This window comes from Panthera pardus, unplaced genomic scaffold, assembly GCF_024362965.1.
Source record: "Panthera pardus isolate Hobbes unplaced genomic scaffold, ASM2436296v1 HiC_scaffold_20, whole genome shotgun sequence".
Taxonomy (NCBI): Eukaryota; Metazoa; Chordata; class Mammalia; order Carnivora; family Felidae; genus Panthera; species Panthera pardus.
This window is the reverse complement of record NW_026526766.1, coordinates 60482008-60495341: the sequence shown is the minus strand read 5'-3', so window position 1 is coordinate 60495341 and position 13334 is coordinate 60482008. Positions and strand designations below refer to the sequence as shown.

General features: G+C 47.4%; 1 protein-coding gene across 1 annotated transcript in view; it reads left to right on the top strand.

The window, feature by feature from the left end:
• GABBR2 (gamma-aminobutyric acid type B receptor subunit 2) overlaps nucleotides 1-13334 on the top strand; it is a 349708-nt gene that overhangs the window by 210124 nt on the left and 126250 nt on the right. Inside the window, exon 7 of the mRNA XM_019454378.2 lies at nucleotides 131-367. Within this exon, the coding sequence (XP_019309923.1) occupies nucleotides 131-367 (237 nt within the window). The remainder of the gene's footprint in view (nucleotides 1-130; nucleotides 368-13334) is intronic.

The window sequence follows — 13334 nt, the reverse complement described above, 5'->3', positions numbered from 1 at the left end:
ATGCACATAAAGAGCCTGGCACCGCGCCTGGCTCACAGTGAGCATTGGAGAGTGTCAGTTCTCGACACCACGTGTCTAATGTCCCTGCCGGCTGTAACCTGGCATCCCCCCTGCCCCCTGTTTTTTACAGACTCCACAGCAATATGAGAGAGAGTACAACAACAAGCGGTCAGGCGTGGGGCCCAGCAAGTTCCACGGGTACGCCTATGACGGCATCTGGGTCATCGCCAAGACGCTGCAGAGGGCCATGGAGACGCTGCATGCCAGCAGCCGGCACCAGCGGATCCAGGATTTCAACTACACAGACCACACACTGGGCAGGATCATCCTCAACGCCATGAATGAGACCAACTTCTTCGGGGTCACGGTCAGTCCCACACTCCAGACTCTGCTTTCCTTGGTGCCCCTTGGAGATGTACGAGGCGAGCGGGGCTGCTGCGTCGCATGCCCTTGGATAGGAGGTCCATTTTCTCTGATCACATAAACAACTTCTTGTGGGTCGTAGGATTGCAGGGCTGCTAAAATGAGGGACAGGTTTGGTGACGCTCTCTGACATGCTGGGAAAATGCTTCTCTGTAATTCGTGGATTACAAGGGGCATAGTGAGTTGACTGCAAGCAGAGCAGTTGCAATTCACCAGGTGGGGGCTGGGGACCGCAAGAGCTCCAGACCCAAAGTCAGGTTCAAATCCTGGGTCTTTCAAGTTACCTGCTCCAAACCATAGCGTTTTCATTTCCAAAATAGAAATAGTACTTACCTCACGAGGTAGGTAAAAAGATGAACCATTACAAAGTAAAATCTGCTAGTATTTGTTAAGCAGGCTACTTGCTCTGAGCCTCAAGTTTCTCATCTGGAAGATGGGGATAATAATTTATGTCTTGCATAGAAGTTGTGAAAATAAGCAATGATAATAATTGCTAACATTTCTTTAATGCTTATTATGTACTACTTTGCTAAGCACTTCGTGTAGGTTAGATGCAATAATAAATGTATGCCTAATGCTAGGCACATGGTAGGCTCTCAGTAAATGCTAGAATTGTTAGTGTTAATAATGAGCCCGTTGCATCTATATTCCATCCAGAGGAGGTAGATGCTGTTGTTATCCCGATTAAAGGTGAGGAGGCTGGAGCTCAGAGCACTTAAGCTCTACAGCTAATCAGAGGTAGAGCTGGGATTTGAACCTAGGTCTAGCTCTTAACTGCTGCATTACGCTACCTTCTGGTAATGGCCGTAAGCGGCACTTAGTTAATGCCTCATGATAATGTATGTGTCACTGACTCTGCTTTCAGAAAAGAAGGAAAATTTGCCTAAAGAATAGATTGAAATGGCTAAAATCCTATCTTGTGTTCTAATTTAAAGAGCCATTTAGAGAATCTGTCTCTATCTTGGGATATTAAGAAGAGTGGACAAGATGAGTTGATTGGTATATTTCTTAAATGTTCATATTCCTTTGTGTGTGTTCTCGGGCTTGCTGCCTGTTGGTCTGGTAGGCAGGGGCTGTGCAGGTGCTGAGGGTGTAGATGATGGTGTGAATGCTGAGGTAAATAAGATGGGCTCTCTGTCCTGGAGCCCGCGGTCCAAATGCAGGGGTGAGAGCTGGACACAGATGATGATATGAATTAAAAGGGCTCAGCATCACGGGACAAACTATATGAACCCAGAGGGGTTTCTGTGACCGTCGATGAAAACTTCAGGGAACATTTTGGAGGAGGTAGCTTTGGTGCCACGCCTTAGACATGCAGAGAGAGGGGTCTGACAGTCTGGCCAGATGGAGCGTATGAGCGAGGGAGATATGTGTGAGTGTGTGCAGGGACAATCACTTTGTTGGGATAATTGGAAAGGAGGAGGACGAGGCTGGGAAGGTAAGTTGGGGCACTTCTGAAGGAACAAACTAAGGACGCTGGCCTTTATCTTATACGCCAGTGATTCTCAAAGTGCATCTTGACCAGTAGCACTGGTGTCCCCTGGGAGCTGGTTGGAAATGCACCTTCTTGAGCCCAACCCTGGACCCGCTGAACCAGAGTCTCAGGTAGGGGCCCAGCCGATTCGGTTTAACAGACCCCACAGTGATGCTAACGGCACTGGAGTTTGAGCGCCGCTGCTCTGGGCGGTGGGCAGCTGCTGAGACTTGCTGAAGAGGAGGATTCCGGAGTAGAGCCGCCCTTGACCTAACAGCCCTTGGCCTCTGCTCCCACAGTTCAGAGTAAGGGCTCTGAATAACTATGGGCAGCGCCTGTGTTTATAGTGCATCCTGGATTCAGACGTTAAGCTTGAACAGCTTTCAAAGATTTGGTTTCAAAAAAAAATGTTTTTATCCTCAGAACCTCTTGTACAATCAGTCTTACGTGGTGCTGGTATGTAATACAGATTGAAGAGAAGCACCTCAGTTGAAAGGAGAAGGATCCCAGGGCCCTGCCTGTTCAGCCTCCCTTCTCGAAGCCCCTGAGCCATCCCCACCCCCACAGAATGGCCCCACCCCAGAGGTCCTCCGTCTGCTGGTGGAAACGCAGACTGAGCCTTAGAGAGGGTGGGACTCACCTGTTCCCACCACGGTGGCAGAGCTGTCACAAAATGTGGGCCCACTGCTTCAGATCATCCTGCCACCGTTTGTTTCTTATGTAATAGAGGGAATCCATAGTCTCTCTAGCCGAACCGGCTGGATAGAGAGCTACAGGATCTAGGAAGCATTCTGCGTCCCTCCTCATCCTGGAACTTGGTGTTTTGACCAGATGCGTGATGTATCTTAGTGGGAGATCATTTATAACTATTTCCAAGTGCTCCCTTTCATCGGAGCCAAATAATACATAATCCCTGCTTAATGAGCAATTCGGTAAGACTATCTGAACACTTGACACGGTTTGAAAATGAGGTTCTTTTTAATGAGAAATTCCTCGACACATATTTATGCCTGCTCCGGTTTGTGATTCATAACTCAGTGGATATCAGGACTGAAAGCATTCTTATTTTATCTTTTTTTTTTCTCTCTTAATTTTAGAGAGGGCAGGGGCAAAGAGAGAAAGAGAGAATCCCAAGCAGGCTCCACACATAGCGTGGAGCCTGATGCGGGGCTCAATCTCACAAACCGTGAGATCATGACCTGAGCCGAAATCGAGAGTTGGGTGCTCAACGGACTGAGCCACTCAGGTGCCCCTTGGACTGACAGCGCTCTTTAAAATCCTCAAATTCAACCCCCTCATGTTGTAGATGAGTATTTGAATTCCAGAGAGGGAGCTTTCAAAGTCACATGGAGGGATAGCTTGGCAGAGCCAGGATGGCTGCTCAGATGGCGTTGTCCCAGCCACACCTGGTGGCACCTCCCTTGTCATCATGCACGTCCCCCTTTACTTGAGAAAGGGATTGAGTCGTGAAACGGTTCTGCCCTTTTTTTTCTCCCTTCCTCCCAATCCCTTTTGTCACATATTAGTATGTGCGTCTCACTGGGCTGTAGACAGTTTTCATTAAAATTGTCTTCTGATCAGAGAAGAAAGGACACCTTCTGACGAAAGAAAAAGTGTCTCTGCGGTCCGAGGAGACCACAGAAGGCCAAGTTCAGCCATAAACAAAGAGTTAGAAAGGAAAGGAATGGGAGGTGGAAATAAATTGGAGCATTTTCTATTTGCTCAAGAGTTTTCATTATAGAGCACACATGGTGTCCATTTTTCCACTCTCAGGCAAGCACTTTATTCTGGGTCACCCTCATTCAGCATGTTTACTGTACGGAAAATCGTTTAAACACATTAAATTAATTATATCCGTGACTCAATTTCAATTGATGCAGTGTGCACACTCTCGTCTGGGAGCCAGGCCTGTGGTTCCTCGTTGGTGTGTTAAAGCACAGACTTCTTCCATGAATCCTAGATCAGGACTCTGGCTTTAGCTTGGGGTCCAGCTTTGTTTCGTCTTCTCAGGAGCTCTCCTCCCCACCACCCTTCTTGGGGAACCCTGGAAAATAGGATTCCGTGTCCCCACCTGCACACCGATAGCCTGGTGGAGGTCCTGCCTGCCTCTGATTCCGAGGGCACTGATCCGATTTTTGGCCCTGTTATTGCCTCTTACCTTTCTATGGCCTGCAGATCTCAGAATGCTTCCCCACATGGAAACCTCTCTTCTGCCTGGACAGAAATTCAGGCTACCCTTGGCCGTTCAAGGTATCAAAAGCCCAGAGCATTCTGAGAATCCCAGCTCAGCAGGTTTGGTCCAGGGCAACATTCCTAAACTTCTGTATGTATGACAGTCCCCCATGGAGCTTCGTTAAAAATTCAGATTTCCCAGCCCCACCCACAACTTCTGATCCAATGGCTTTGTGGTAGGGCCAAGGAGTTCACATTATTAACAAGAAGTCCCAGTGATTGTCAAATAGTAACGCTGAGAATTGCCTAGGGTATTTTAAATCTGTCAGAGATGTATTTGTTCCTACGTTTACTCATTCCTTTAGTAGCCCCTGGGCTGGGAGCTGGAAGCATAGAAAGGAATAATGTGTGGTCTGTCCCTCAAAAACTCCCTGCCCAGTGGGGGATATAGACAAGTAAATGAATAAATTGCTGGTCACTATCCAAGGTCTGCCCAAGGCCCTTGGAGGGAGGATTCCATTCTGCTTACGGCAGTAAAGACCAGGAAGCTGTCCTCGGTCTTCCTGCAGTTCAGTAAGTGAAATTCCACTTGCGGATAATTGCAAGGCACCCATGCCATGCGCTCTCACCCTGTGCCATGTGTTGGGTAGTGAGGATACAATGCCAGGCTCCTCTATGCCCAGCTCTGATGGTGATATGTTGTGACTTAACAACTCCTCTAATTAGGTTTTTCTACCAAAGATGCACTAAATTCATTAACCAGCTCATATCCATAACCCTTCAAAACATGCTTGGGGGAGGGCCTGGGTGGCTCAGTCAGTTAAGCATCCGACTTCAGCTTAGGTCATGATCTCATGGTTTGTGGGTTCAACCCTGAATCGGGCTCTGCATTGGCAATGTGGAGTGGAGCCTGTTTGGAATTCTCTCTCTCTCCCTCTCTCTCTCTTCCCTTCCCCACTTGCACTTTCTCTCTCTCAAAATAAACAAATAAACTTTAAAAAAGAAAACACCATGCTTGGTAACATGTGCTAAGTATTCAGGTAATAACCAAAGGCTTAATTTTCTTTGGGTGATCACTTTTGAATTCTTTACAGTTTCCAGTCTTTTAAAACAAGGATGACATACCAGATCTCAAATGGACAAATCCTTTGGGCACATCACAGTAAGATATGATGGCTCTAATGAGCAGTAGACCCCCTGTAGTAAATGTTTTTCTGATTTGTCTCTTAAAATGACACTGTATTTACTCTGTAGTGCCTAGGATGGAGGCTAAATTAATGTAACTTCATTATACCCTATTATGAAAATACAGTACATGTACAACTTTTCCTGGAAAGTTACTGAGGGTATACACCCCAGGTTTGCATGGGGACTACGAGGCTTCCAAGAGCGTTTGGACATAGAGAAATTGAAAGAAGCTCCTGGGGGGAAATGTCTTTGATTTTGAGAAGAGGGCCCATTCTTTCTAAACAATTTCCTGTGATTGCCTCCTCACTCCCCGTGGAAGGCCCTAATGTAGAAACAATCCAAAGTTCCTCCAATAATGGCCCCATTCTTCATCCTCTGCTCAGCCTCTCTCAACCAGCTGCAGGTCTGGGCATAACATCTGTTGGGAAGAGATGGGCAGCCTCAGGTTCGGGCATGTCACCTCTAATGGCTATTATCTCTAATTGATCTCACCAAGGAGGTGCTGAAGAGCAGCAGATGGCGATTTGCAGAGTTTATTGATCGATTTGCTTTTGTTGCTGGTGAACAGGAATCCAGCCTTTGCTGGTGTGTCCCTTAAACTTCAAGTCTTTATGCAAGACTTGTGAAATAAAATTATCTCCACTAAGACTCAAATACTGCCCCTGTGCTCCCCCTGCCAACTACCTGAAAAGAGGGCATTATAGAGTACACTCGGATTGGTTGGAATTCAGTGACTGCAGGTACTTGGAACAGGTAGTGAGGGGAAATCAGTGAGATCCTCGTCCTGGGGGAGTGTGGGCTCTTTCTGTCACACACACTGCTGCCTCGCCCTACTGTGGTGCTGAAGTTGTGCAGTCGATTTTTCACCGGGATAGGAAACTTCATACCACACACACACACACACACACACACACACACACACACACACACACACAAATTAGTTAAACATCATCATGCTAGAATTGGCCCATCTCTCCTGCCGTCTGATCTTTTGGACTCCTGGTTTTACTCTCTAAGACAAGTTAACCTAGAGGCTTTGCACCAGCCACCCATTTGTGATTTAAATGTGGTATCATCATTTAAGGTTGTTGAATTTGAATGAGTTAAGAAACAGAGCACTAGGAATCCCATCCAGAAGTAGAGAAAACTCTACCAATCCAGGATTTGCCCTCTTCTGGGACTGGTCATTCCACCAGTCATGACTCCATCCCCTGGACTATCATGATTCTGCCTGTTTCTCGATTTTGTACTCGAGGCTATCAGTAGGAGCTTGTCAGAAGCTCTGCAGCAGTCCAACTGTGATGTGTCTGCTGCGCGTCCTAAAAAATGGGGCTTGTCCCAGTGACCTCAGCATGCTAGCTCCCAAGGCCACTCAGGCTTTCCTATTTAAGGCCTCCCTTTCATGAGCCTTTCTTGGTTGTTTCCAGGAGCAACAGCCAACCCTCCCAGAACTTCCTCTGCACCCCACCTGTCTCCACCCCACCCCAGAGTCTGGGAGTTCTGGGAGAATTACACTATACATAAACTTAACAGGCCCACCCCTTAAACTCAGATAAAATGAATCATTGCCTGGGGCATGGCAGTGATGAACTACAACAGGAAATGCAAACTTGTAAAGTCAGACAAAGATCACAGTGCATAACTTAGAACTGTGTGACCTCAGGGAAATTAGTTACCTCTCTATACTTCAGTTTCCTCATCTGTGGAGGGAAATAGAACCTACTTCATAGAGTTGATATGATAAGTAATGATGGTGTTTAGTTCCCCCAAACTGCATCATCATTATTACTGTTATTATTACTATTGATATCACAATGGTGACTTTTCAAAGAACAAAGTTTATGTGGCTCTATTCAAGCAATATTCAGAATCAAGTCCAGCAAAACAATCATTCTGTACCTACTCAGTGCCAGTCTGTTTCACCTATACTATCTCACTTAATTATCTCAATAATAAACAAACCAATTAACTTGTATTAAGGTTGTAGTGGTTTAATATCAAAGCAGAGTAGAGTAAACTCTGTCAGCAAAAACACTTTCAAGCTTTCTACCTGCTGCCATTCACTCGGGGGATTTGACACCTTAAAGGCAGAAAGCTTTTGCTCACAGACCCCTCTGCCTTTCTGTTCCTCCCTTTAGTCTGGCTCAAACTCCCATGACCCCAGGAACTACCACTCAGCATTACACACGAAAACTACAGCAAATGCTGTTGGTGTTCCAGCCAGATCTCCTGGGATCTCTTTTGGGGCTGTGGCCAGGTCTGCCCAGCCCCCAGCTGTGCAGGTGTCCCTGCTGATGGTTCACGCCTCGGGCGATTGGAGCCTCCCAGCCTGGAGGTGCCTGGGACTTACACCCTAGCCCAGCGGCCTGCAGCCACGACTGGCCAGTGTGGTGGAACCACACTAGTGCCATTCACACTCCACAATTCCCTGCAGGATTAGGCTGAGGCTGGCCCTCACCTGAAACCACCCAGCTTGGCCTATTCTGCCTCCTGTCTCCCTCACAAGTTCCTCCTGAGCACATGTCTTTAAAAACCCACTTGCACACGATTCCCTGTCCCGGGCTCTGCTTCTGGAGCAGATGAAGACACCCATGTATCCTTATGGGAAATTGAAGCATTTTCAACATGGAATTTTTACTGTAACCTAATTGTCATCTCGGCATTAAGTTTAGCAGCCACCCTCCCCCGTCGCCTCCCTCACACCCGGTAGAGGGTTCTGGACTCTTCTCCCTTATTTTTTGGCTCCTGCCCCTGCCTGTTGCAGCCTGTGGAAGAGCCGTACTTGGCTCCTGGGAGGAATTAGCAGCTCCCATATTTGCAGGGAGCACAGCTTTTCATGCCGCGGGTGCCACACTCTGCACCTAACACTTTACACCTGGTAGATGCTAAACTTGAGTTCACTTTGTTGGGTGGAATCCACACATGATTGAGAAATTGAGTCACACTCTCCCACTCTGCTGCCTTCCGGGCTTCTGCAAACTAAAAAGGCTTTTTCGGCCCAATAAATAATCAGAACTGACAAGCGAAGTATTAACAGAATCTATAGTTGTTGTATCTGCTAATAGTGAGCCCTGAATTCTTGCTGTGATGGCTGGCATCACCGTTGCACACACGTCGGGGAAATCTCCCCGGCATGTATTGTTGGGCTGGGCTGGGGGCCCCTACGGCGTCCTTCCTGAGGCAGGAGAGAAACCCACCCTCTACCCCCCTCCCCAGCCTCTCCCATCGGCATCTCTCTGGAGCTCGAGTCCTAGGGCCTGAGGCGGGAGGGCAGGTCGCTGATGGTCAGGAGCATGGCTCAGTAATAAACAACTACAATAATAATAATAATAATAACAACCAGTGTGTGACTGCCCTGTGCACAGAGTACATTCATAGTCTCTATCTCCTTCGCTTCTCCGTGCAATTACATTTATTAACATAATGCTAATAATAGCTATTAATTAATGAGCTCCTACTGCTTTGCAGGCAGCATCCTAAGTACCGGACCCACGTTATTGAATGTGATGCTCAAAAGAGCCACCGGGTGGGGGATGGGTAACTGCAAGTGTCCCAAAGTCTCCTCCCAGTGAGCTGCATCCAGCTCTCTCACCTATGTCGCATCTCTGCCCACGTGTCACCTTGTCAGTGACGCCTCCTCGACACCCTATTTAAAATCGCAGCTCCCACCCCCTCATTCTGCCTCTCAACGGTAACCCCCACAGATCGTGCCACCTTTAAGACTTAGAGCTGGGTGCCTGGGACATAGTAGGTGCCTGATAAATAATTGTTTAATGAATGAAGGATTTAGATCATTAATGACCATGTCATAGATTTTTTTAAAAACAGGTTGAGCAAAGATAAATGCTGTACCTGGCGTCCCACAGGTAGCAAGTGACAAGAGTATTCAAAGCTGCCGAATACGGCTGGCTCAGAAGCCCATGTTCTTCACCATTTAGGTGTTCCGTTAATTCACCCAGCATTCCCAGCACCTCCTATAAGCCAGAGCTGGGCCGGGCAGGAGGAGTAATATGGAAGGTTTGTTCCCAAGGAATTCACCGTCCTAACAACCTTGTGAGGTGCGTGGGAGGGGAGCAGGAACCACTCTCCCCATGTTAACAGTGGAGGACGTCACGGGCTCCCCTCCTGCATTGGGTTATTCATGTGTCCATCTGCCCCTTCCCAGTGGACAGGGAGCCTGTGAGCCCCTTGCCTGGGACTGGGGCCCAAAATTCTCTCTGTACTTCTGGTGCCTTGTATAGTACAGGCTCTTAGTCCTTAAAACGTGTTTGTTGATTGAATGCATGAGGAAATTGTAGCTCAGTGCGGCAGAGAGGCTCTGCAGGGCTCCCACGGTGTTCACAGCGAGCCTAGCTCAGAACCACATCCTAGGTCCTCTGATTCTAAATGCAGGTGTCTCCAAATCTTGTGTTCCTAAGCACCGCTTGGCTGCCCTCCCCCTGTTTCTTTAAACACAATTACAAATGACTGCAGATAACGTACAGCACAGGGAAGAAACCTACTCCTTCTGCTGTCAGATAAATTTGAAAGATCAAAATAATGTGGTTTAGCAATTTGTTTCAATTGATGCCTAGCCTTCCAAAGCTTGCAGGTTTGACTTCCTCAAGTCAGGGAAAAAATAGCTATTTCCTTATGAAAAAGCAGTGTGGGGGAGTGTACCGTCTTACGAGAGCTTCAACGGAAGCCCTGTGCACAGACGCTGTCCAGGTCTCCGTGAGAAACAGACGAAAGAAGGAGCCAGTGACAAGGTGATCACAGGGACAATTACTATAATGATAAATGTCATGATAATAGGAATGGCTGTAGTTTTGAATGCTCCCTATATGCTGGGTGCTATGCTAAGCTCTTAAATGCATTATCTCATTTGAATTGTGTCTCTCTAAAACTCCGTATTTGAACTCCTCACCCAGAGCACCTCAGCATGCAACCTTATTTGGAAATAGGGTCATTTAGATGTAATTAGTTAAGACGCGGTCCTACTGGAGTGGCATGATCCCATACAACTAGTGTCCTCATGAAAAGGGGAAAATGGGGGACCGACATGCACACAGGGAGACCACCACACGCAGAAGGAGGCAGACAGCGGGTGATGCTTCTACAGGCTGAGGACACCAGTGATCACCAGCAAAACGCCAGCAGGTGGGAGAGAGAGGTTATGGAACTGACTCTCCCCCACAGCCCCCAGAAGGAACCAGCCCTGCCGCTACCTTGATCTTGGCCTTTTAGCCTCCAGAACCGTGAGCCGTTAAATTTTGATTGTTTAAGCTGCCCTGTCTGTGATATTTTGTTACGGCAGTCCTAGCAAACTAATGCAGCCCCACAGGATGGAGACTGCTGTTACCAGCGTTTGGCAGGTGAGAAAACTCAGAGGTTAAATGATTTACCAGGGGTGGGACACAGGACACAGGCCAACACTCACAGTTAACCATTATTCTACACCCATACAAGCTATCTTCCATTAGGGGGCAAAAGGGTCCCAGCCAGAGAAGGACAGAGATGAAAGGAAGCAGGGAGACCAGCATTTCTCACGACCCACTCCTCCAGGTGAGGAATGAGGGGCCCTAGTAAAATGCAAGGCTGAAGCCAGGACCCTGGCTCCTCATCTCTAGGGGGCAGCGCCCCTCCCACCCAGCTTCTACCCCTCCCCACCCCCCACGCCCCCAGGGAGAAAGTTCTGCGCCTCTTGGTTTGGCCAGCCAGTCCTGGAAGCAGCTCCTTACATTTAACTCACTTCTTTCCTGACTGGAGGAGTGGGGGTATTTACCACCCCGTGCTCCTTCTTCTCATTCACATATTTAAAAATAACATACACGTGTCCTTTTCAGATTACAAAAATAATATGTGATCAGAAGGAAAATGTAAATGGTACAGACAAGCACCAAAAAGAAAATCAAAGTCACCCGTAACTTCATTCAGACAGGCCCAGCTCAAGCACCACACTTCACCCTCAGCTGTGATCTTTTTTTTTTTTTTTATTCTTTTACAACTATTTGCTTTGGTCCCTCACGTTATAAAGCTTTTTCTGCAGCAGCGGTTCTCTGTCATTTTAGCCCCATCTTTCTTTTTTTATGGTGATAAAATATACGTAAATTTACCATTTTAACCATTCGTAAGTGCAGTGTTCTGTGATATGAACCATATGCACAGTATTGTGCAAACTGTCACTGCCTTCCGTCTCTAGAACTCCTCATCTTCCCGGACTGCAGCTCTGTACCTATCGAACACTAACTCCCCATTAGGTGCCATCATTTTAAAGCTATTATCTATTATGATAAAGCTGATTTTATTTGTTTATTATTTATATTGAAAATTGTTTGTAAAAACTGTATAAGTAGTTTGGTAACTACGTTTAGAGAGAAATTTATATGGTATTGGCAAGCTACTGCTAACCAAATAGCAATTAGCTGAGCAAAAGTTTCACACAGAAACTTGAAAATGTACAATTTTAGGGGCACCTGTTGTGGCTCAGTCAGTTAAGCATCCGACTTCGGCTCAGGTCATGATCCCACGGTTTGAGTGGGGTTCGAGCCCAAGTCGGGTTCTGTGCTGACCGCTCAGAGCCTGGAACCTGCTTCAGATTCTGTGCCTCCCTCTCTCTCTGCCTCTCTCATTCTCTCTCAAAAATAAGTAAACATTAAAAGAAAAAGAATGTACGTCTTAGGGGCGCCTGGGTGGCTAGCCAGTTAGGCATCTGACTCTTGGTTTTGGCTCAGATCATAATCTCATGGTTCATGAGATCGAGCCCCGAATCTGGCTGGACTCTGCACTGATAGCAAGGAGCCTGCTTGGTATTCTCTCTCTCTCTCTCTCTCTCTCTCTCTCTCTCTCAGTCTCTCTCTCTCTCTCTGCCCCTCCCTTACTCATGGGCATACACTCTCTCCCTTTCTCTCAAAATAAATAAATAGACCTTTAAAAAAAAGAATGTGCATTTTAAAATGTTGAGAATATAGCAAACAACATTTTTAAAGTAAACAATACAGTTGAATATTAGCGATCCCCACTGTTGAGAAAATGCTCTGGTAAAGAGACCCAGATCCTGTGCGAAAACCATATGTGAAGAGCCCTGTAATGTACCACGTGCATTTCTCACCGCATGAGGCCAGAATACCCCCTCAGTGTGTGTCAAGGTATGTTAGCCTGTGCACTTGCTAAGGAGGAGGGAAGCCTTCTGCCGTCAGGAGAGGGCAGCTGACATAAACTTCAGCTGACAAGACACACAGCTTTAAACACTGATGGATGCCGGCTCCCCTTGTGTGCGCTCGTGAAGCAGAGGAGACTCACACACACTCGGATGTGACACCGAGTGAGGCTAGCCCTGTGTCAGGGGGCGGAGGCAGCTGGGAAGATCCATTTTCTCGTGGAATTGCAACACCCTCCCCACCCCTTTTCTTTCTCAATGGAATAGAAGCCTTCTAGAACTCTTGTTTAAACAGTAATTGGCAAATTACTCAGTTGCTAGGCCCGGAATCTGGTCAGGGCACTGTAAATTGTGGAAGGGGGTGTGGGAGGGACAGGATTGGTGGGGGTCGGGGGCATGCCCACCTTTGCCTTCTTAAGAGGCAATAGTGTAAAATGCTTAGGATCACGGACTCTGGAAACAGACTTCCTAAGTTCACATCTTGGTTTCACTTGCTAGTCAGGTAAACCTGGGCAAGAACTTAATCTCTTTGCACTTCAGTTTGTCTGTAAAATGGGGACAGTGTCTTACGTAGGGCTTCCTGTAAATAGGCTCTGAGACCCAGCTGGGACCCTCAGTCGCCAGTATTCCTGGGAGCTGGAGGACGGTGCTTCAACCATAAAGAGGAGCGCTGAGCAGAGCCCCCTCAGATTACCCTACAGGAAATAATAGGGCCTACTGTAGGGGCTTGTGGGGATGACAGAGGTTTATGCGTGTAGGGTGCTGGACACGATGGGCGCTAAATTATCACGAGGATGCTATGGAAGGGTACCTTTGGACACCAGCTGCCTCCAACACCTGTGATTAACTTTGCAGGAGGTACAGGGGTTGGTGGGTCCCAATGGCACTGCTCCAGCAGCCTTCTTGCAGCTCTTACCATCTTTGGGAATTCACATTCTC